Below are 24225 nucleotides of genomic sequence, written 5' to 3'. Positions count from 1 at the left end.
TACCTGGAACAACCCAGGATGGTTGTAGAATAAATCAGTGTGGACTTCACTGTAGTAGTTGCTTAGCTGTTTAAGGCAATTGAAGATGAGTAACTATTAGTGGGTTGTTTGCTGATGATTGCACAATGTACAATTTCATCCATAACTCAGAAAATGAATCAGCCCATGTCTACATACAACATGGGGGCATAGGCTGATAAGTTGCAAGAAATATTCATGCCATAGATGTGCTAGGGAATGATCAACAATGATCTTACCCTTGCTGTTTCCCCACTATCTACCAAATGCTGGCTGCTGCTTGTGGGGTTGCATCTTAATATAGCCGGTGAGGGAAGAAAGAATCAAATAGTAATGAATTTGAAAAGTTTGCAATTTGAAGTTCAGTGGAGTGGACAATGGGAAATGGAGGACATTTGCACATCAAAAGTAACAGTTTCATGTTTATTATCACACAAGATTGAAAATGCAAAAGCCCTTCCGCTTTTCTCTGCGCTATAGAAAACAGACTAAAAACCAATGATTGCAGATTTGCTTTTAATATGTAGAAACTATCCTAACAACGGTGTAGGATTATTTGCCACATTCAAAATGATTTAAAATAAAATTCTAAGCACATGTCAGATATTTGAATTGTACATACAAATATGAGGCAACTCCAATCCAAATTCCAGCCAAAAACATTGTACATGACAATGCAGCCTCCTGGAGCAAAATGTTTTTCTTGAACTTCACAGATAAGCAGAGATAAATCTGCAGGATTCCTGAACAGCAGAAGAAGAAAATCCAAAAAGCATAGAAGCTTGGGGCCAGTTTATGAGTAAAACCCAGAATGAACCACAACACTATCCATAACATCCATACATGCATTATCAATACATATATTTTCTCCTCACTTCCCACTTTGAATGCCTGACTATCCAAATTTTGATAAATGAATACATTAATGTCATCCTACATAAATATAGAAATTATAAATTACTTGCTTTAATTCAGAGTTCTTGTAGTGGACAACATGCAGTTCAGATATCTCACACGTCTCACTAACTCTTAGTCACCCAATTTGCTTTCTTGGTCTAGCAATATCAATTCAGGTATAACATGACACAGAACTGTACTGTCAATATAGCCTAATCTGGCAAGTTGAAGCTTGCCTGATCCAAGAGAGTGCCTCTATGAGCCACGTTTCATTGGTGTATTTGCACATTTCAAGCTTCGCTTTGGAGAGGTAACATGCATACTTTCATATCTTTGTTGACTGGAACCTAGTCCCCAAAATGTGAAGGCTGGCATTTCAAATATTTCCCAATAAAGGCATTTTCCATCCATGTGAAATTTAAGATAACACTTAATGACAACTGAATCCGTTGAATCAGCAGCAAAGCCAGCAATCCTAAAGAAACTAGCTTTAAAATTCCTTATAAACCTTCAATACATTAAGATGGCCTCAATAAGCATTTAAGTCTAAAGATCCAAGACAAGTCCCTTTTTATGGTGTCAATATCTACACACAAAGGAAAAGATTTGTGTTTCAGGACTGTGCAAACTCCAAATTTCTAACTTGCAAGTGATATATGAACAAAGTGATTAATTAAGGTTGTTCACATTCAAAATATTGGACTACCAGATCTTATAAAATACCAAAGTTACTTTTCCAGGATGGTCAGTGCAAGACTTCACAAAATCATTTCTGCAAAAGCTGCATTACTACTGGAAAAATATACATCAGCATTACAGTTTACCTTTAAACAAGGAGCAAGTCAATTTGCTACTTCCATGGATTAAGTGTAAGCAGCTCAACAGATTTAATGTCTTTACATCCATTACAAGACTTTGTTGAGCAGAAGTGATCACGTTGTAACCCAAAAAGAATGAGGTCATTAAAGATGTATTTTTTTTTAAATACAAGATTCAAAAATGTACACAGAATGAGAATAAAGATGTCAAGTAAAGCAAGGTGTAACACAGGCCAAGTTAGAATTGGGTTATCCAGGTTATTTGGATTTTACAACAAAAAAATATAATCTTATATTTAATTTCCATTGAAAAATACTTTCATGTGGCCCAAAACAGAATTGCTTGGGATCCTCAGAAGCTTGTCATATTCACTAGGGTTCCAATTCACTGAAATTTTCTTGGAAGGCAATGGACCGAGAACAGCCCAAGCTGATTCAATCACATCTTAGAAGCAATGCATCAGTACCATGCAATAGGATTTTGTAACTATGAAATTATCGTACTTCTAATAAGGCACAGGGCAGCATAAAAACCAAGTTATTCCCTGCTTTCTCTGCATCAGTCTAAGTGTTTGAGATGGGAAATATATAAAAATTTGCTTAAATACAGTGTTTCAATGATAGGAGCACAAATGCTATCACTTGAAAATAATATGAGATGGGGTACATTCACATGTTCATTCCCCTCCCACACAAAAAAAATCTATTCCAGTTTTCTAAAACATCAACAGTCTGCTCAAAGTAAAACACCAGCAGCTTCTATTGTGGCAGATGTGTTGCAATCAATGTAATATGATTAGAATGGCAGGAATACACCAACATGATTTCTTAAAACAAAAATAAGTTCTCCCTCTTTAATACCATGAGGGATATGTAATGTATCCTGTTAAACCCAATCACAGCTGCTGTTTTTAAACTGTACACATCTAATCTATTGATGGATATAAAACCTAAATTTTTGCACTGACAGATCTGATTGAAGTCTACCACAATGTAAAGTAGCAATAAAGACCATCTTTTATCATTTGATGCAGGAGGGGAAGATAAAGAAAACATAATTTGTAGAATAATATGTACTGAAATGGCAGATATTGTAAATATTACAATGGAACATGACTGAACAGATAGGACACAGACTCTCCATTGTGAGTTCTTCTAATTGCTTCAGCAAGTATCATGGAGATATCAATAACCTTGGAGAACAAAAGATGAAGAGAGGATTAGTGTTGTGTTTCCAATTCAATCTTGCTACAAATATTAAAAATAAGAAGTCTTTCATGTATTAAAATACAAAACAGTTGAACTCAACTAACTTCACAATTTGTTGGGAACTTACCAGCCAAACTGGTGTTTTAAAACACTGCTCTTATACTCTAGATTGCAGTTGAGAATGTCACCTACATTCTTAAGCTTATTAGTTGAAGATAGCATGAAATAGGTTATGATATTCTACAACGAAAGGGGAAATTTTTTTATTTACTTGGACCACATTAGGTGTATTGTGTAGTTCTGGCCATCATAAAAGATGAAGAATTCATAATTGGAAATTTAAAATATTAATATGGATTATAACCAGGACAAACCAGCAGATCAGCCCATCAGGAAAGTTGAACATCATAGGTCTCCCTTCTTAAAAAGAGAAGGCTGAAGGACGATCTCACAAGATTAAGGTTTTTATAAACTAGATGGAGAAAGCACTTCCATTTGAAAAAAACAAGCCTATAACAAATAAGACATTAAATTGGGTAAAGAAGTTTCTTCTGAATGCAAGTGGTAATAACATAGAACTTGTTAGCATTAGTAGTAGTGTGAACAGTATAGATGTACAAATGGAGCATAAAAATTGGCCTTTGTCCAAATCATTTACATAAAGGTGTAAAATGTTGAAGCACCAGCTCCAATCTCTCTGGCAAGATGTAACAAGTGGTGATCTATTCAGAAAAAGACCCATTTACACCTCCTCTCTGCTTCCAGTTAATAAGTCAGTCAATTTTCTATCCACATTGAAGTGTCACCTCTTATACCATTTTATAACATTTGATGCAGCACCTTATCTGGTAATCTTCATACAGCTACCAGTTTGCTTTTATCCACAGCATGTTACTTTCTCAAAAGCACTTGAACAAATTCAACGACAACACTTCTCTTTCACAAAACCAAGCTGACTTTCCTGATTACTGTGAATTTATCCATTTAACATCTTTAGTAATAGCTTCTAAAATTTTCTTGCTAAGTGATCAGTAGCTTCCCACTTTTTGTCTTCCTCCCTTTTTGAATAAAGGAGTTACATTTGTTATTTTCCAATCAGATGAATCTGGGAAAATCTTTAGAAAATTAATAATAATGCATCAATCTCATTAGCCGCTTCTAAGATCTTAAGATGAAGTCCACCACAATGCAAGGACTTGGCCCACAGCTCCAAATTGCAGAGTACCACTTCCCTGCCGACTGCAATTTTCCCTGGTTTCTGCCTCCTAATTCATTATTTTCCTCTATAACATTGCTTGCATCCTCGACGTGAAGCTAATGCAAAATACCTATTTAAAAACCATATTCGTATTTTCCATTATTAACTCTCTAGATTAACTTTCTAAAGGGCCAATACTTAATCATTTAAAAATATGCACAGAAACCATCTGAGGTTAGAAATCTGGCTAGATTTGCTTTCTATTTTCCCCCCCCCCTTTTAACCACTTATTGCCTTTTTAAAATATTCTGTCAAATTGAATAACCTGCATCCCATCTTTTTTTTAAGAAAAATGTCTGATACAATCTTGAACTTATTTAGTTAACAAAAAAATGGTGGGTCCTCTCCTTGGGAGTGTCCTGCCTTGTGCCTCAGGGAAACTTAAACATACTCATTTCTTTCTGTTAGGTACAGTCTTAATCCTGGTATTTTCTAACCTCTACAGTACCCTTATGCTTTTTGTTTTAAAATAACATGATTGAAACCATGCACAGTCTGGTCCAACCAAGATGTTAAAAACAAAAGGGCAATGAAAATTGACCAAACAATATTCTTTCTATCCTAGATTGTGCTAGCTGTAACACTTGAAAAACATGCACAGGCTAATTGTTTCAGAAGAGCTGTTTGAGAGAAAAGAGCAAATTCTTTTTTCACCTACCTGTATTTTAGGGCAGGTTTTCATTTTGTCCTCTTGAGGGATTGTATTTGTAACTACCACAGCTTCAAAGCAGGCATTGTTGATGCGAGAGATAGCAGGACCAGAAAAGATTCCATGTGTGAGAATAGCATAGACTTTGGTGGCTCCAGCAGAGAGCAGCCTGTGATGTACAAATGAATGAAATCAGAAACTAAGATTCTTTTCCTCTCATTCTGCCACTTATTGTAGCACTTCATTTCCAATTTCTAAATTGAAAACATGTTTAAAATGCATTATTAAGTTAAAAACACTGGACAGTTCCATTGATTTACTCACTATTCCTAAACAATTTAATTGATGGCTTATGTTTTTCTTCTCTCCCACCCCCAAAATGTGAAAGCACTTGAACTAGCAAGTTTTACAGATTAGTATAGCCATACAGCACAGAAATGTGCCCTTTGGCTCAACTCATCCATTCTGACCAAGCTACCCTTCTATTAAGTACAATAGCAATATTAATCAGACCATGAAATGATCCTTTTAAATGGCAGCAAAAATAAGTTATTAAAAAAACAAACCTAGTTCGTAGACTGAAATACAAAGCTATCTTCAGTTAATTTTTAAAACTAGATATTTTGTAGCAAGTACACTTTTAAGATTTATTTTTTAACCATACACAAATGAAGTCTCAATGATCTCAACCATTCACCCCTACACACCCTACCAAAAGAAGTGAATTAAAAAGGTACCAGAACCATAATAAGGACCATCAGATCAGGGAACTCCAAGAACCTTGATTTAAAGTGGAATATGAGGAATGTTAATTTCTTTATTAATACTGCTACAATAAAACTGATCTGCAAGGTGAAATTGGTATTGTTCCAGTAAGGAAGCGGCTTCCATGTTCTTTAATGGTGGAGTGTCTATGCTATTTCCATAGTCTATAATTCAGCAACTCACTTGTCTGCAGCATGGCAAATTGTACCACAGGTGTCTGCCATATCATCAACAAGGATAGCTACTCGATCCTTCACATCGCCAACCAAAACCATTCTATCAACTTCATTGGCTTTTTTACGCTCCTTATGAATCAGTGCAAAATCAACATTCAGCCGATCAGCAATAGATGTAACTCTAAAATTGGAAGGAAAGCAAATGTTAGCGATATCATCTTCTCTTTGTTATATTGAACATGAAAACATGCAAGCAGTAAAGGATTATGATTATTCACCCAGCTTTTTTACTGAAACTCATTATTCAGCTTCCTGACTTTAATGACAATTAGCCAGAAGTGAATGCTGACATAATTAAGAATGACTAATGAGTTGCCAGGGAGCAAGAAACCCACGGTACTGTTCCATCATTTAAGGATATACTAGTATCCTTCAATTAATGCTCAATTTATGAATTTTCACTATAATCCAATGACTAAAGGCACATATTCTTGAAGCTTTTGCTATAATGAAAAAAACTTAAAATTAACAATTAAAATGCCATTAACGTGGAGAGCTGTTTAGCTGCTAACTAGGATAGCAATCCACTTGACACACAACTGCCTCAGGGAATAGGTGGTATGAGATTGCAGGGTTTACTGCAGGATGGGTGAGGAAAAAGCCAGTGTGGGCAAAGTGAAGGAAGCAGGCTGGAGAAAGTTGGGAGAGTAATATATTTCATGTTTACACCTAGTGTGTACCCTGAATGTTTTTATGATCTCAGGTTTTAATTGAAATTGAAATACAAATATGTAGATCCCTGAAAGTGGCAATTCAGGTAGTCAAAGTGGTGAAGGCAACATATGGCATGCTTGCCTTCGATTGGACGGGGCATTGAGTACAAGAGTTGGCATGTCACATTACAGCTTTAGGATGTTGGTGAGACTGTATCTGAAATATTGTGTGCAGTTCTGGCTGTCATACTATAGGAAGGACCTGATTAAGCTGGAGAGGGTGCAGAACATATTCACAAGGATGTTGCTGGGACTGGAAGGCTTGAGTTATAAGGAGAGACTGGATAGGCTGGGACTGTTTTCCCTGGTGTGAAGGAGGCTGAAGGATGACCTCTGAGGTTTACGAAAGCCTAATGGGTATATATAGGGTAGATGGTCACAGTCTTCTTCTGAGGGTAGGCAAGTCTAAAACTAGAGGGCTTAGGGTTAAGACGAGAGGGGAAAGATTTAAAGGGGACCCTAGGGGCAAGTTTCTCCATACAGAGGGTGGTGGGTATATGGAATGAGCTACCAAAGTGGTAGAGGCAGCTACAATTAAGCTGGTAAATTGGTTTATTATTGTCGCATGTACTGAGGTACAGTGAAAAACTTGTCTTGCATACCGTCCATATAGATCAATTCATTACAACAATGCATTGAGGTAGCACAAGGTAAAACAATAACAGAATGCAGAATATAGTGTTAGTTATAAAGTGCAGTGCAGGTAGACATTAAGGTGCAAGGTCATAACAAAGTTGGTTTATAGTCACTCTCCTGATTTCAAAGAGGAGCATTTCCACAAATGGAAAGCAAAATTACATTAGTTATCAGACCACTGATCTGAGATTATGCGTTTTGTAATCTTCAAAGTCAAATCATCTGCCCCCTTCCAATCACTCACCTCTTTGCTCCACCAGCATCAGGAGATACAATGATACAGTTTTTCCACTCTGGAATGTTCTCCCTAATCCATTTAAGTACTGCTGGTTCAGCATACAAGTTATCTACTGGAATATCAAAGAAACCCTGCGGGAGAAGCACAAGAATCAAAAGGAAATGAAGTAATGCACACAGACACATCAGGGCAGGACATTTTGACAGTATCATTTGAAGAAAATATGTAGGTTGTGCTGCCATACTATGCAGGGCAAGTTTAAAAAAATCTCAATGGTTATTTTTTCACTAAGCATGGCTTGTTTTGATGTTTTGGCTTGTGGATCATGGAGGGAAGGTTAAAAAGGCTGAGCAAGCTTAGCTCGCTTTTCCTACTGACAGGCCAGTAAGATCCAACACGTAAAAAGGAGGCAAGTCCTAGCAGCGTGACCATCTTGGAGCGACCATTTTGAGAAGAGCTGTGTGAGGTCAAAGTGCTATGCTTGAGGTCTAAATGAAGAGACTTCAGCAAGGAGGCTGAGTGGTGACAACATACAGTAAGTCAAGGCAAGGCCTATCCTTTTGCTTTCTTTTTAACCTAGTACTAACTTCAGAGGCAGAAATGGCAATTATTGGAGTGGTATGCTCTCTGTGAAATGCGAGATCGGAGAAGTCAGCTGTCCCTGACAATTACACTTGCAGGAAATGCATCCATCTGCAGCCCCTCTCAGACTGCAATGGATTGAATGGAACAGCAGTTGTATTCATTGAGGAACATGACATGCAGGAGGTAGAAAGTGTTATAAGTAGGTGGTCATGCTGCAAATTCAGCCAAATAGATGGGTGATTGCCAGAAAGGGTAGGTGGGTAATGCAGGAGCCCCCTGTGGCCGTACTCCTCTCTAATAAGTGTACTGTTTTGGATACTAATCGGGTGGGGGCAAGGTAGTAAATGGCTTCTCAGCAACAGCACCAGCCAGATCAGTGGTACCATGGCAGGCTCTGTTGTACAGCAGGGCAGGATAAAATCCAGGTGAGCAGTTGCAAATATAGGAAATTCTATAGTCAGGGACAAACATAGGAGATTCTGCAGCTGTGAGTGAGACTCTAGGATGGTGCATTGCCACCCTGGTACCAGGGTCAAGGATGTCCCCGAGCAGGAATAAGACATCCTAAAAGGGAGGGCAAGCAGCCAAAGGGTAGCTAAGGAGAGAGCAGGTCCCTTTAAGGATGAACAGAGTAATCTGTGTGGAGCCACATGAAATGGGCAAATCTTAAATGAATACTTCCCGCCTGTATTTACTGTGGAGAAGGACATGAACACCAGTTAATTCAGTGGAGGGAACAGTAATATTCTGGAGCATATCAACATTATGAAGGAACAAGTATTGTTAGTCCCAAAACACAAAAATGGATAAATCCGCAGGGTCTGACAAGGCGTATCCCAAGATGTTCTGGGAGGCAAGGGAAGAGATTGCTGGGGTGCTGGCAGCAATTTTTGTAACTTTCTTAGCCACAGGTGAGGTATAGGAAGACTGGAGGATAGCTAATGTTGTGCCTTTAGAAGGGTCACAGAGATAAGCTAGGGAACTACAGGTTAGTAAGCTTTACATCAGTGGTGGGAAAGTTATTGGAAGGGATTCTGAAAGACAGGTTTTACTTGTATCTGGAAATACAAGGACTGATTAGGGATAGTCAGCATGGTTTTGTGCATAGGAAATCACATCTCAGGAATTTAAGTTTCTTTCCCCCCTGAAGAGGTGACCAAGAGGATTGACAAGGGCAGGGCTGTAGATATTGTCTATATGGACGTTAGCAAAATCCTTGACAAGATTTCACATGACAGCCTGGTCTGGAAGGGCAGAACACATGGGATCCAGGATGAGCTAGCCAACTGGATACAAAATTGGCTTGGTGGTAGGAGGCAAAGGGCAGTAGTCGATGGTTGTTTTCCAGATTGGAGACCTGTGACCAGTGATGTGCTGCAGGAATCAGTGCTGGGTCCTATGTTGCTCATCATGTATATTTATGATGTGGATGAAAATATAGGGGACACGAATAGTAAGTTTACAGATGACGACAAAATTGGTGGTATAGCAAACAGTGAAGAACGTTATCTTAGGGTTACTACAAGATATTGATCAATTGGGAAAGTGGGCAAATGGAACTTAATTTGGACAAGTGCTAAATGATGCATTTTGGGAAGTTAAACTAGGGCAGTACATACAGTGAATTGCAAGGTCCTGGGAAGTGCAATTGAAGAGAGATCTTGGGTTAAAAGTACATAGTTCCCTGAAAGTGGCAACACAAGAGTGGTGAAGGAGGTGACATGAAGCTTGCCTTCATTGGCCAAGACAATGGGTATAAGAATTGGGATGTCATATTACATTCGAACAAAATGGTTAGGCTGTACTTGGGAGTACTGCGTGCAGTTGTCACATTATAGGAAAGTCATGATTAAGCTAGAGAGGGCACAGAAAAGATTCACAAGAACGTTGCCTGGATTGGAGTGCTCGAGTCATCAAGAAAGATTGGATAGGCTGGGTCTGTTTTCCCTGGAACAGAGGATGAAAGTATATAAAATTATATGAGGCATAGATAAGGTAGATAGCCAGAGTCTGTCTCTTGGTAGGGGTTTCTTAAACTAGAGGGTATACATTTAAGGTGAGAGGGAGGAGGTTTAAAGGGGATCCGAGGGCCAAATTTTTCCACACACAGATAAGTTGGTATTTGGAATGAATTGCCAGAGGAGATAGTGGAGGCAGAAAACTAACAATATTTAAGAGGCATTTGTACAGGTACTTGAATGAGCAAGGCAGAGAGGGATGTGGAATTCATGTAGGGAAATGGGATTGGTATAGTTAGGCATGGTGAGCATCGCCAGGCATGGTGAGCATAGCCATGGTGGGCCAAAGGGCCCATTTCTATGCTGTACAACTCTATATTCATTTCTCAAGTCTTCCAAATTTTCTCTACCCTCAAAATGACCAATTCACACTACGGTACATTCCATTGGTACTCATCCAAAAGGCCAGTTTATTCACATTCTAGCCAAACCTCTTGTTGCTCAGTAAGCATGCTTTAGTTCTGGCTACTGATGGCTAAAAGTAGGAATGTTGTTTGGCACTTGGTAAAGATGTCAAAGGTTCTTGCCTCCACCATTTTATAAAGGACCATTGCCAGCTCCCCGCAAAAATAGTTGCTCACTGAAGTTGTAGTTATGGAATAGAAGTGATCAAGATTCTTTTGCTCAAGTGGCTGTTGCAGAATTCTCAAGTTATACTGATCTGCAAGCTCACAGAATTGTCTCATTAGTTAAATGCTTTAAAACTGTATTAAAAATGGAGCAAGTTTAGAAAGCTGGCTACAATTGTATCTTGTGAGCCTGATAAGATGTTAGATAATTCATATTTCATCCAATTAAGCATTCATACCTGTATTTGAGAGGCATGAAGATCCATTGTGATGATGTGATCTGCTCCAGCCACAGATAGCATGTTGGCAACCAATTTTGCAGAAATAGGAGCTCGACTCTAAAGAAAAGAATTCAGTATTACAAACACCTTTAAGCACAAAAGTTCATTTTAAGCATCCCTTTAGTTTTTACTTCCCTAGACAAAAATTCTTCATAAAGGATTAGCTTGAAATGTCTTTAATAGGTAAATATATTGATGTTCAATTGTGCCATCATCAAATTGTAATCCATCCAATGTGTTTTAAAAACCAATATTGCTGCAAGAGAAGCCACCTTCTACTGTTTTCAAATTTTGTTATGGCCAACTAATCCATCCTTCTCCAATGCCTTTCCTCCCCTGTACAGCTCAATAGGTCAGAATGTTTGGATTAAATCCTATCTCATCACAGCTTTGGTCTTACCACATTTGACTTCTCGTTTTGCAAGGTTAATTCTGGAATCCCTAAGAAGAGTCATCCTTGGACTTGGCCCTTCTACGTGCTGCCTTTGTCAGTTTCCACAGACATCCCACTACCAACTATCTTCACCTCAGCACCTCCATGACCAAGCACAAATCCCCATACTTTCAAACTGTTTGTTCAACATCTGGTCATTGAAGTACAATTTCTTATATTGGATCACTGAAATTGTCTTTTGTTTCCACCACAAGCTGATTCCATGCCCCTCTTCCAACACGGAGTTGAATTAGATGATTGGCAATCTTGACAGCCTGTACCTCTTTACTGACCTTTGGACCCACATCACTGGCCATCATAATAACGACCCACTTCCACCTCTATAAAACTGCATATCTCACCCCCTTCTGCTCAAACAGCTGGACTCACTACTCCAATCCTCATCTGGGCAGGTTCCTATCTCCCCATAAACCTTGGTTCCTGAACTTTATCCACACCAAGTTCTAATCATCAATCAAATCTATCCTTGCTGATCTATTTTAGCATCTTTTCCCTCAATACCTTTATTTACAATTCCATGGTCAATTCCAAGCATCACACCTACCCTTCCTGTACCCACTCTGCTCACCATGTCTTTAGCTGTCTCTGGGCTCTGGGATTCTCCCCTAAAACCACACACTCCTCTGCTCTGTACAGTTTAGGCTGGTCTTGGATTAGCTGGTAGGGGTATAATTGGGAAGTTTGCATTACATGAAATATCAACCACATGATGTAATTATAATGGTCAAGATATTGTAGCTAATGAGGAAGCTTTATAAAAGCAAAGGATGCTGAAAAAGAATCTTTAACTTAAAAGGTTCAACTGATTTAAGGAAGGTTTTTGTTTTGGAACCCATCAGTTTGTGCCCTGGTATTCTAGGTTATCAAAAGAAACACCAGGTAACTGGGGTGCTGCATGCAATAGAAACTCTGATGTTAAGCAGATAAAATGGATGACCCGATGAAGTCAGCGTCATCCGATTGGGCTAAATTTAAAAATTTATAAATAGGACATACACATAGGACCTGCTTAGCCCACTGCTCTACTCTCTCTACGCTCATGACTGTGTGGTGAGGTACAGCTCAAACACCATGTATAAATGCACCGATGACACCCTTGTTGTAGGCAGAATCTCACGTGGCAACGAGGTGGTGTGCAGGACTGAGATAGATCAGTTGGTTGAGTGGTGTCGCAACAACAACCTCGCACTCAATGTCAACAAGACCAAGGAATTGATTATTGACTTCAGGAAGGGGAAGTTGCCACCAGTCCTCGTTTGGGGTCAGCGGTGGAAAGGGTGAACAGCTTCAAGTTCCTGGACATCAACATCTCAGAGAGTTTATCTTGGGCCCAACACATCGATGCAATCATAAAGAAGGCACGTCAGCAGCTCTACTTCATTAGAGTTTGAGGAGATTTGGTACATCAAAGGCTCTTGCAAATTTCTATAGGTGTACGGTAGAGAGCATTCTGACTGGTTGCATCACCGCCTGGTATGGAAGCTCCAATGTGCAGGATTGAAAGAGGCTGCAGAGGGTTGTAGACTCAGCCAGCTCCATCATGGGCACAACCCTGCCCACCGTTGAGGACATCAAGAGGCTGTACGTGAAGGCAGCAGCATCCATCATTAAGGACCCTCACCATCTGGGACATGCCCTCTTCTCATTATAACCATCAGAGAGGTGGTACAGGAGCCTGAAGACCCACACTCAATGTTTCAGGAACAGTTTCTTCCTCTCCGCTATCAGATTTCTGAACAGTCCATGAACTCTACCTTGTTATTCTTCTTTTGCACTATTTTTGGTAACATTAATTTTTTTTGAAGGGTATAGATCAGACTAATAGCTAATAAATCTGAGGTGGATCCTTCAAGCTAGCCTTGCATTAAAACACTGAATAAATGAAAAGTCAAGAAAACCTCACCACTTGACCGACCAATTTATGTAAGCAAATGTATTGAGAGAAATCTGTTTTGCAACATGATAAAATCCGTAACCACCATTTCCTCGTGAACCAATAAAATTACTCTTCCGGTTTTCCTTTTTGATAACTTTTGAGCTACAGAAAAAAAAAATCAAAGTCTCAGTTATACCACCCACCCTCATTCCCCCATTTCCATTAAAGTCTCTTTTACCAATCTAATGTATCATCATATGAAGTGGCTTTCATTTTTTGACTGGTATCACAATGAGGTTTGTTTTAAAATATTTTAATTTTCCGTCTTTAATGTATGGTATAGTATTCAATACTAATCAATTTTGTCAATATTAACATTTTTGCACATGGATTAACAGAACCTTAAATTCAGAGAAAAAGGAAATCAATCCTACCTTGTCTTTCTTGTCTTGCCTTGCGTAAGGGAAGCAGGGGATTACTGCAGTGACACGGCAGGCCGAGGCAATCTTGCAGGCATTGATCATGATGAGTAACTCCATCAGATTATCGTTGATTTCTCCACAACCACTTTGTACAATGTAAACATCTTCACCTCGAACACTCTCGCCAATCTCCACACTTCAGGGGCAGGGAAGTGAGAAAGAGGGGAGGGAAAAGAAAATAGTGAACTTCTGCTTATAGAGATTAGTGATCACAGACAATAAGCAGTAGTGTAGAGACACTGTAGAGCACTGACATAATGGGGCTGGAAAGGAAACGGTGGGATGAGGAAAACAAAATCAACCAGGACTCACTCATTTGGAAGATTTGGGTTCTCCAGTCTTAGGAATGTAGTTTGGACTACACCCCAAAAATAATTGGCTTTGCAGTTCCCTCAAACTGAGCTCAGACTTCATTCCATTCTTCCAAAAGCATCCATTGTTCTGAAGTTCCATAACTGCAATCTGTTCCCAACGTCACACTTTTCTCTGAACTTCTCCCCTTGATCCATTCCCAGTGATTACAAAACATCATTTCTGAAGGCTACAGTAGCACAGTAATTAATTACCTCTCTACAGCACTTTATCTTTAAAATAAATCAAATCCAACCCAAACTCTCTTTTGCAAACTGGCAAATTACCTCAACAAATCAAAAAGTACTATATAAAAAATTCTGATCTCTCCACAACCACTTTGTACATTATAAACATCTTTACCCTCAAATTGCTCAATAATCCCCATCCGAGGGCTATACTTAGACAAAAGTGGAAATACTGGGAGGGGTGATCAACAGCTTGGTCAATAACGCAGACTAGTCAAAGAATAGCTTGAGAGTGATGTTATAGGTCTGGGAGGGTATTTTATTGGAATGGCTGAAGCCACGACAGACTTTAAACACAAGGGTAAAGGACTACTTTAAAATTGCATGAATGAATTGAGAACCAACATGGGTCAGCAATAATGGATGTTAGGTGAACTTAATGGGTACAGGTTACAAAGCTTTGGATGAACTGATACCTTTGAAGGATGAATCAAAAGCTGGGAACCATCCAAATAGTTGAAATTAGGGGCTTAATAAAATGCACAGATGCATTTTTCAGTAGCAGTGTCACATCATACATCATGCTATTTTGTGACCAGTTCATCCCAAAACAAACTTACAACAACTTCCTGGAAAAGTCATTAGAATACAATGTAGCAAGCATTCTGAGAAAACAGGGACAGGAGACAGTACAGCCAAAGGGTTGCCTAAACTGCACCAGTTAAACAATACCAAAGTCATTAAATTCCAAATTCTATGTAAGTGACCAAGTTTCACTTCATGGTAAAAATTTCTCAAGTTATGAACACATATAGCTTTGGAGTTTTCAGGGACACAAGTTACAGATTTTTAACCTGCAACTTACTTTGAAGATGACATCAATAAAATAAACAAAACTACAATTATAAACAACAGATTAAACATAGTTGGAGGGAAATTAGACACTGCTTTTGGGCACAAATAATCCAATTTCAGGAGCTGTGAAATGCAGCTGACAATTTTGCTCAAACATCCCTACATATTAACATGTTGAATATTTACTGCGTGTTAATGAGCAGTGAAATGCCCGTTATCTATGAAGTCTTAAGTGTTCTCTCCTATTCCACAGACTACTAACACATGCTCATCCTGTTCAGACAGTCCCTCGGGAGCAAGGATGACTTAATCAACTCAGGTTTTCTTTGGGGGGGGGGGGGGGGGGCGGGCGGGAATGGGTGGCTATTAAGGCCAATATGACAAGCAAAGACTCTTCCACAGATTGGACAGGATACTGAAAATTTGGTGAATTAAGATTATGAATGCATAGCAAATGTAAATAAACTGCTTAAATGAACTTAAAAGCTGACTATAAATCACTCACTCACTGGTTATTTAGATAGTATATTTCAAAGGATATTTACTAACATTTTAAAAATTACTTAATTTCTTTCTGATGAGGTTTAGAATGAACACAAATTAAAAGATAAAATGTTAAGAGACTTCAATATATCAAACTATGATCCAAATTTCTTTTGGTCCAAAAATTCTGATAAAACCATACAAACATCAGCAGCACAAACTTCTTAAACTTCTATGAAATAGTAATTTAAGAAGCCTCTGCTAGAGGCAACTATCCAACCAAAGTAGATAATTATTGACAAAACTCTCATGTGATTGATTCCCTTTACCTTCTAGGTAGAAGAGGCCAGGAATTTAGGGGGACACTGTTGAAGAAGCCTTGTCAAGTTGCTGCAATGCAATTTATACATTGTACTGACATGGTGAACTGTGGTGGGGTATTGAATAGTCAGGATGGTACATGGACCCAAACAAGTGCAATGTCTTGTTACAGAAAATGTCAAATTTAATCAAGTGTCATTGGAGTTAGGATTAGAGAGGCAAGAAAGTATTCCATCACATACCTGATATGAACCTTACAGACTGCATAGTAGACAATGTGACATAGAATATCATATACAGTGGCACGCAAAAGTTTGGGCACCCCTGGGCAAAATTTCTGTTACTGTGAATAGCTAAGCAAGTAAAAGATAACCTGATTTCCAAAAGGCATAACGTTAAAGATGACATTTCTTTAATATTTTAAGCAAGATAACTTTTTCATTTCCACCTTTTACAGTTTCAAAATAACAAAAAAGGAAAAGGGCCCGAAGCCAAAGTTTGGGCACCCGGCATGGTCCGTACTTAGTAACACCCCCTTTGGCAAGTATCACAGCTTATAAATGCTTTCTGAAGCCAGCTAAGAGTCTTTCAATTCTTGTTTGGGGGATTTTCACCCATTCTTCCTTGCAAAAAGGCTTCTAGTTGAGAGATTCTTGGGCCACTTTGCATGCACTGCTCTTTTGAGGTCTATCCACAGATTTTCGATAATGCTTAGGTTGGGGGACTGTGAGGGCCATGGCAAAACCTTCAGCTTGTGCCTCTTGAGGTAGTCCATTGTGGATTTTGTTATCATGTTGCAGAAGCCATCCTCTTTTCACCTTCAGCTTTTTTTTTACAGATAGTGTGATGTTTGCTTCCAGAAGTTGCTGGTATTTAATTGAATTCATTCTTCCCTCTACCACTGAAATGTTCCCCGTGCCACTGGCTGCAGCACAAGCCCAAAACATGATCGATCCACCCCCGTGCTTAACAGTTAGGAAGGTGTTCTTTTCATGAAATTCTGCACCCTTTTTTCTCCAAACATACCTTTGCTCATTGCGGCCAAAAAGTTCTATTTTAACTTCATCAGTCCACAGGACTTGTTTCCAAAATGCATCAGGCTTGTTTAGATGTTCCTTTGCAAACTTCGGACGCTGGAAAGGTTTTCTTCTGATGACTCTTCCATGAAGGTCATATTTGTGCAGGTGTCGCTCTAGAGAACAGTGCACCACCACTCCACAGTCTGCTAAATCTTCCTGAAGGTCTTTTGCAGTCAAACGGGGGTTTTGATTTGCCTTTTTAGCAATCCTACGAGCAGTTCTCTCGGAAAGTTTTCTTGATCTTCCAGACCTCAACTTGACCTCCACCATTCCTGTTAACGGCCATTTCTTAATTACATTACGAACTGAGGAAACGGCTACCTGAAAATGCTTTGCTATCTTCTTATAGCCTTCTCCTGCTTTGTGGGCATCATTTATTTTATTTTTCAGAGTGCTAGGCAGCTGCTCTGAATCCCATGGCTGCAGATTGTTGGGACAAGGTTTGAGGAGTCAGGGTATTTTACAAGCTTTGAAATTTGCATCACCTGGACTTTCCTAACAATGATTGTGAACAAGCCCTCGCCCTAACAAGCTAATGAAGGTCTGGGACCTTGGTAAACGTTAGAGATCTCAAATTTCTTGGGGTGCCCAAACTTTTGCATGGTGCTCCTTTCCTTTTTTCACTCTAAAATTGTACAAAACAAAAATAATTCGCTGATCTTGCTTAAAATGTTGAAAAGAATCTTTCATCTTTAACTTTATGACTTTTGGAGATCAGTTCATCTTCTACTCACTTAACTATTTACAGTAACAGAAATTTTGACCACGGGTGCCCAAACCTTTGCATGCCACTGTACTTGTGGCCACATTATTTGTAGCTGGTCCAATTAGGCTTCTGGTTGATGGTACCGCCCTCTACCCCTAGTCCTGGGTGATGGCAGACACGAATTTGCTGTTAAGTACGAGCATTTGGATGCCAGACTCTCCTTTGCCAGAAATGGTTATTATCTGGCAGATCTGTGATATAAATGTTAATATAGACATTATCCCAAGCCTGAAATCGTTCAGGTCTTGTTACATGGATTGCTTTATTATCAGCAGAGTTGCAAATGTAAGTTAACAATGCAATCATCAAATATCCCCACTTGTGACCTTAAGACTGAAGGAAGGTTCAGCGTTAGACTGATAAAGGTGTTTATTCATTTTGGTTTGCTATGATGGCCTGATACAACTGAGTTGCTTACTGGGTCATTTCTGATGGTTTTTAAGAGTCAACCACATTGTTTTCCATTGAGTGTAACATTTGGACTACTGCAAGCAATGAGGTTAGTAAATCAGATGGATTTTTAAAACAAAAGTCCAGTAGTTTCATGGTTCCTGTTACTGATCCTCAATTCTTATTCCACATTAATTAATTTAAATTCTCTGATATTCTGTGTCTAGATCATTTCAATGCAGAGACCTGGAATAGTAAGGTAACAACTGTGTAACCATTCATACTTGATTAGAGTAATATCCTCAAAATCCCTGTACATAGCATGGAAACAGGCCCTTTGGTCCAACTCATCCATGCTGACTGTGTTGCCCACCGAGCTAGTCCCATCTGCCCATGTTTAGCCCATAGCACTCTAAACTCTCTTATCCATGTACTTATCTACATGGTTTTTAAATGTTGCTAGTATGCCTGCCTCAACCACTATTGCTGGCAGCTCATTCCAAATACACACCACCCTTTGTGTGAAGAAGCTGCCCCTAGTGTCCCTTTTGAATCTCTCACCTCTGATCTTAAACCTAGGCCCTCTTGTTTTTAAGCACCCTCTCCCTGGGAAAAAGACTAAGTGCTTTCACCATGTCTATGTCACTTGTGATCTTGTATACCACTATCAGGTCACCCCTCAATCTCCTACATTCCAGGGAATAAAGCCCTAGTCTACGCAACATCACTTGTAACTCAGCTCCCCCCCCCCCCCCCCCCAATTCATTGTATATCCTACCCTGGTTTGATCTCCCAAAATGCAATAACTCACATTTATCTGGATTGAAAGCCATTTCCAATCCTCAGCCCACATACCTAGCTGATCAAGACCCCCCTGTAATTTCTCATAACCTTCTATACTACCTGCAACACCACCTAGTTTAGTATCATCCACAAACTTACTGATCATGCTTTGTACATTCACATCTAAATAATTTATATAAATTACAAAGTTCCCAACACTGACCCCTGTGGCACACCACTAGACAGGCCTCCAGTTTGAGAAACAACCCTCTACCATCACCCTGTTTCCTATCACTGAGCAAATTATGAGTCCAATCAGTTATCTTCCCCTGGATCCCCTGTGATCTAACCTTCCAGACTAGTCTGCCATGAGGAACCTTGTCAAAGGCCTTGCTAAAGTACATATAAGCAACATCTATTGCCCCACCCTCATCTATCCCCTTGGTTACCTCCTCAAAGAACTCAAGAGATTTGTCAGAAATGACTCCCCACACACAAAGCCATGCTGTCCCAAATCAGATGCTTGCTCTCCAAATGTTGGTAGATCCTATCCCTCTGAATCCCTTCCAGCAAGTTACCCACCACAGATATCAGACTCACTGCCCTGTAGTTTCCTGGCTTGTTTTTGCTACCCTTTTTAAATAATGGTACCACATTAGCCACTCTCCAGTCCTCTGGAACCTCACTTGTGGCCAGAGATGAAGATCTCTGCAAGGCCTCCACAATTTCTTCTCTAGCTTCCCACAAGGTCTGAGAATGCACTAGGTCAGGCCCTGGGGACTTATCCACCTTAATGCACTTTGAGGCCTCCAATACCTCCTCTCTGTTAATTCATGTGGTCCAAGATAACACCACTCATTTCCTTCGCTTCCATCATTTTTTCCACAATAAAAACTGAAGAGAAATATTCATTAAAAATCCCACCCATTTCCTTTGGTTCCACACACAGCCATGATGATCTATAAAGGCAACATATTCTCTTCCTAGCACCCTTTTAATTACATGCAGCAGAAATTTCTGTAATTAAATCTTGTTATATGTAGTATTTATTTTGCTCTATTTCACTTAGAAAAAGCAAAATAAAAATGCTGACTATGTCAGCATTATGATGTCAACTAACTGGAAGTAAATAAAAAGGGACCGTTCAGAAAAGACAAGTCACTCAGTGATTCCCTATGTAAAAGGATCACATCTTTCCAAAAACAAAAAAAAAATCAATTTTCCACATACTCAATAAATTGGCTTCTGTCCTTATTAGAACTGCACCAGTCACTAAATGAATACAACAAGATCCCATAATAATGAGCCAATGCTCTCTTCTGCTGGTTTTGGTTCAATCTGAATGTTGTAAAATACAATGGTGGTACTTGTCTATTTCTTGACGTCAAGGAATCAGTGCAATTCTAAAGCCATCGTAACACTGCAGTGGCTCATTAACTTGCATCATATGGTCAAATTCTCTAGGCATGTACAAAATGGACAAGCAGGTGAAGACATCTACAAGGAGCCAGAAATGTGACTAGGAAAGACTTTGCAAACTGGGGTGACATGAACAGTAAAAGGATTGAAGGAGAACCAGCAGCAACTATTGGCAAGTAATCTAAGAAAAATCTGGTTGAGCAATGTTAGTAACTTAGATTAAGAATAAAAATGTAATAAAAATACCTCTTTAAATTAATGCTTAAAATAAAAACCATTAGAAAATTGAAACAAAGTATTATGCAGACCAGCAAAACTCTAGAATTGGACCGGAATGTATAGCAGTGTAACACAAATAATTCTACATGACCATGGTTTTGCACAAACAGATAAGAGGCAAGAATACAACATTCCTATAATTGAAGCCTTTTGTTGGCCACCAATTCTGTCAATCTAGATACTTCGTTTTGTAATTTTTACTCAGCACATGACTTAATAGGCAAGATGGTAGAGGAGCAGAAAGAACCCAACATTTCAGATGTTCAGTACTGGCAAAAGCTAGCAATGTAACTAATAGCTTTTAAGTAAGGCAGAGGAAGGTTAACAAAAGGCAGCATTTTGATAGGAACTGTTATATGTGCAAAAGAGTAGCAAAGGTACAAGCAGAACATAACTGATCTGGAGGAGATGCAAATGGGAATGGTAGAATCCTTATCAGAAGCTGCTGCTTAGTCCTTGGAATTTGACACTGATGAATCTGGATGGCTTTGGAGGGCTCATTAATGGATAACACGCTATTTCTTCAGCTTTCTTAGAACAATGTAGGGAATGTAGAAGCCAGAATGGGATGGAGATTTAATGCCTCTGGCATCATGTGCCTTCTCTAGACCCACCTGTTTCTTGACATTTCATCACTACTCTCTTCTGCCACTTAATCAAATATTTCCTTTTGTTCAATTTTTCCAATTTCACCTCCCCTGAATACTTAAGAACATTACATAAATTGAGTTAGCCATTTGAACCCTCACGGTTGATCTTTTACCAGCATTATTTTCCTGCATTAATCCGATTTCCCTCAATTTCCTTGGTATCTAAAAATCTATTGATCTCGGACTTGAATATATTCTGCAACTGAGTGTCCACAGCCTTCTTGTGTACAGAATTCTAAGATTTCAGTATCCTCTGGGTTGAGAAATCTCTTCTTGTCTCTGCCATGAATGGTGGTCCCCTTATTTTGAGACTAACCACTGGCTCTATATACCCCATCCAAGGGGGAAAAAAATCATCCTTGCATCTACCCTATCAAGCCCTGTAAGAAGTTTATAAAAGTTTGACTGAGATTAGCTTACATTCAAGAATCAATCAGGTGAACTTTTGCTGCTCTCCCTCAAATCGCAAGTATACCCTCCTTCACTGGATAGATCCGCACACAGGTCTCAGCAAGGCACTACATAACTGGAGCAAGACAGCTCTGCCCCTGTACTCAAAAACTCTTGCAATAAAGGCCAACATATTATTTACCTTCCCAATTGTTTGCTGTACCTGCAATTTAAACTTTCAGTGATTTCAAGGACATCTAACTCCTTCTAAAGATCAATACTATTTCATCTCTCAATTAAATTCTCTATATTTTTCTTTTTTTTTACTACCAAAGTAGATGATTGGACATTTTTCAACATTTTCTACTTGTCATGGAATCACCCATTCACTTAGCTTGTCTATAATCACACTTGAAACCTCACTGTATGTCCTCACAACCCACACTGCTAATCAGCTTTATATCAGCAACAAACTTGGATATATTCCCACATTGGTCAATCTGTCCACTGCCTTCTTCACTGCCACAGTGAGGCTAAATGCAAACTAGAACAACACAACTTCGTATTTCGCTTCAATAGCCTACAACCCAAAGGCATGGGCTTGAATATTTCAATTTCCGGTAACCCATTCCCCATGTTCCCTTCCCACTCCCACCAGATTCCCTCTCCCTTTGTTCATCTTTCCCATTCCTCCTCTGTTACCCCCATGTGGTTCCATCTGCCGATCATCCCAACCTTATCTGGTTCCACCTATCACTTGCCAGACTCTGTCTCTAATCCACGCGCGCCCCCCCCCCCCCCCAAATTGGCTCCATTACCTATTTTTTTCTTCCTTTCACAATTTTCTACCCAACACCTACCAGCCCATTTTAACCCTCCCTCTCACTTCAGCACACTGGCCATCTTCCCTCTGCACTTTCAGTTCTCATGCAGAATCTCACCCTAAAATGTAAACCATCCCTTTGCCTCCATAGATGCTGAGTTTTTCTAGCAGTTTATTTTTCACTGCAGATTCCAGCATCTTCAGTTGCTTGCATCTCTTTGAAAAGGGGGTTGAAACAAGTCCCAGGAGTTGAAAGCACCAGCATTGTGTTAAAGCAACACAACTCTCAATTATGTCCGATCAACGACACAAGCTGAATCCCAGACTCAAGTTAAGCATTACACGGCTAACTTTTTGGATGTATTCACTGCAAGAGCTGATCAGGCGTCGCTAAGGTTACACCGTTTACAGCAGTAAAACTGAGGCTACAAATCCAGGACAGAGAAAGTCTGCATTAAAGAAAAAGGTACAATTTACACAAAGGCTGAGTCTGGAAAGTGAAAGATATGATTACCCAGGGAAAGAATTCAAAAACAAAAATTAATAAAAGAACCCTTTCTTGCTTCTCGCATTTTCTCCCAACCACAAGACAGTGGCAACGTGCTGCTTTACCGCCGGTCGAGCCCAATGGAAATTGTAGTCGAGGACGACGAACCTCCCACTGGGAACCAGCGCACAAGGCGAGCAAAGGAACTCCAAATCCCAACCTACCTTGCGGCCAGCAGCATGCCCGCGCTTTGACCGCAAGGCCACGGCAACTTTAACAACCGAGTTCTCCACATTCAGCCACCGGGAATTAATGGGTCCTTCCAGGCAGGTCTGAAATTATATCACCCATGCGGGCAGCGGCTGCAGCCGCTCCCCTCCATGTACTCACCACGTCTCCTGATTACTGAATTTTTTCGTGACTACTTTCCCAAGCTCGAGCCCCAACCGATCGGCGATCTTCTGTGATAAATCCTGGTGAGAGCTACCGCTGAAAATTTTGATATTAGGCATATTTCGATTTTTTTCCTTATAAAATAACTTATAATAAATTAAAACAGCTTAATTTGTTTAGAGATCGTAAATACAAATTAGTGAGTCTCCGATTTTTAAAACCCTGACGCTACACCACCATGTTTGAAGAGCGGCGCAGGGAGGTGGTGGGGACGTAGCGCGCATGATTCATCAAGGTGGGACTACCGCCGGAGCTGGACTGCTGATTCGTCTGGGCGCCTGTCAATCTTTCTGATAGGGCGGTAGTGCTGCGCAATATGTTTTCACATTGAAGAGTAATGTTTGTGCTGGCACCCAGATAAGATATTGATGAAGTTTAGCTTTAATCAGTCCAGGCCAACACAATGCAAAAGATTAACTGTGGGTGCTGTAAATTTCAAACACAATCAGAAAATGCTGCAAACATTCAGCAGCTTGGTTTACATCTGTGCAGTCAAAAGCAGGTTAACGTTTCAGGTCAATGATCTTTCATACGATTTATTAAGTAAATACATCCATATGAAAGGACATAAACATAGCATTTGGTGTAGAAATAAGATTGTTAACTTCTCAAGCGTGTCCTGTTGTTTAATAAGATCATAGCTAGTCTGTTTCTTTCTCCACAGATGCTGCATGACCTGCTGAGTATTTGCAGCAGTTTCAGTTATCATTTGAATTTTCCAGCATTTGCAGTATATTGCATTTGGCTCATGAAATACTCATTTTCTTTATTTTTGTGCTTATGATAAGCTATTGATCAGAAATATT

At 39.5% G+C, this 24225-nt stretch overlaps 1 protein-coding gene across 1 annotated transcript; it reads right to left on the bottom strand.

The window, feature by feature from the left end:
- Window positions 1-517: 517 nt before the first annotated feature.
- Window positions 518-23637, bottom strand: prps1b (phosphoribosyl pyrophosphate synthetase 1B). The gene is made up of 7 exons (XM_052021982.1): window positions 23357-23637; window positions 13655-13838; window positions 10849-10947; window positions 7444-7568; window positions 5798-5971; window positions 4859-5018; window positions 518-2926 (listed from the first exon to the last, which is right to left on the bottom strand). Exons 1-7 carry the CDS (start codon window positions 23476-23478, stop codon window positions 2834-2836), a joined length of 957 nt encoding a protein of 318 aa, XP_051877942.1. The 5' UTR covers window positions 23479-23637; the 3' UTR covers window positions 518-2833.
- Window positions 23638-24225: the final 588 nt, after the last annotated feature.

Source organism: Pristis pectinata, chromosome 8, assembly GCF_009764475.1.
Source record: "Pristis pectinata isolate sPriPec2 chromosome 8, sPriPec2.1.pri, whole genome shotgun sequence".
NCBI classification, from domain to species: Eukaryota; Metazoa; Chordata; class Chondrichthyes; order Rhinopristiformes; family Pristidae; genus Pristis; species Pristis pectinata.
Note: the sequence above shows the minus strand (reverse complement) of the source record. Positions and strands in the feature narration are given on the sequence as shown.

Coding starts and splice junctions, on each gene's coding strand:
- prps1b (XM_052021982.1), bottom strand. CDS start 23,478: ATGCCTAATATCAAAATTTTCAGCGGTAGCTCTCACCAGGATTTATCA. Junction 10,948..13,654: donor GGCAAGACAAGAAAGACAAG/GTAGGATTGATT, acceptor TCTTTTCTTTAG/AGTCGAGCTCCTATTTCTGC. Junction 5,019..5,797: donor ATTTGCCATGCTGCAGACAA/GTGAGTTGCTGA, acceptor TGTACATCACAG/GCTGCTCTCTGCTGGAGCCA.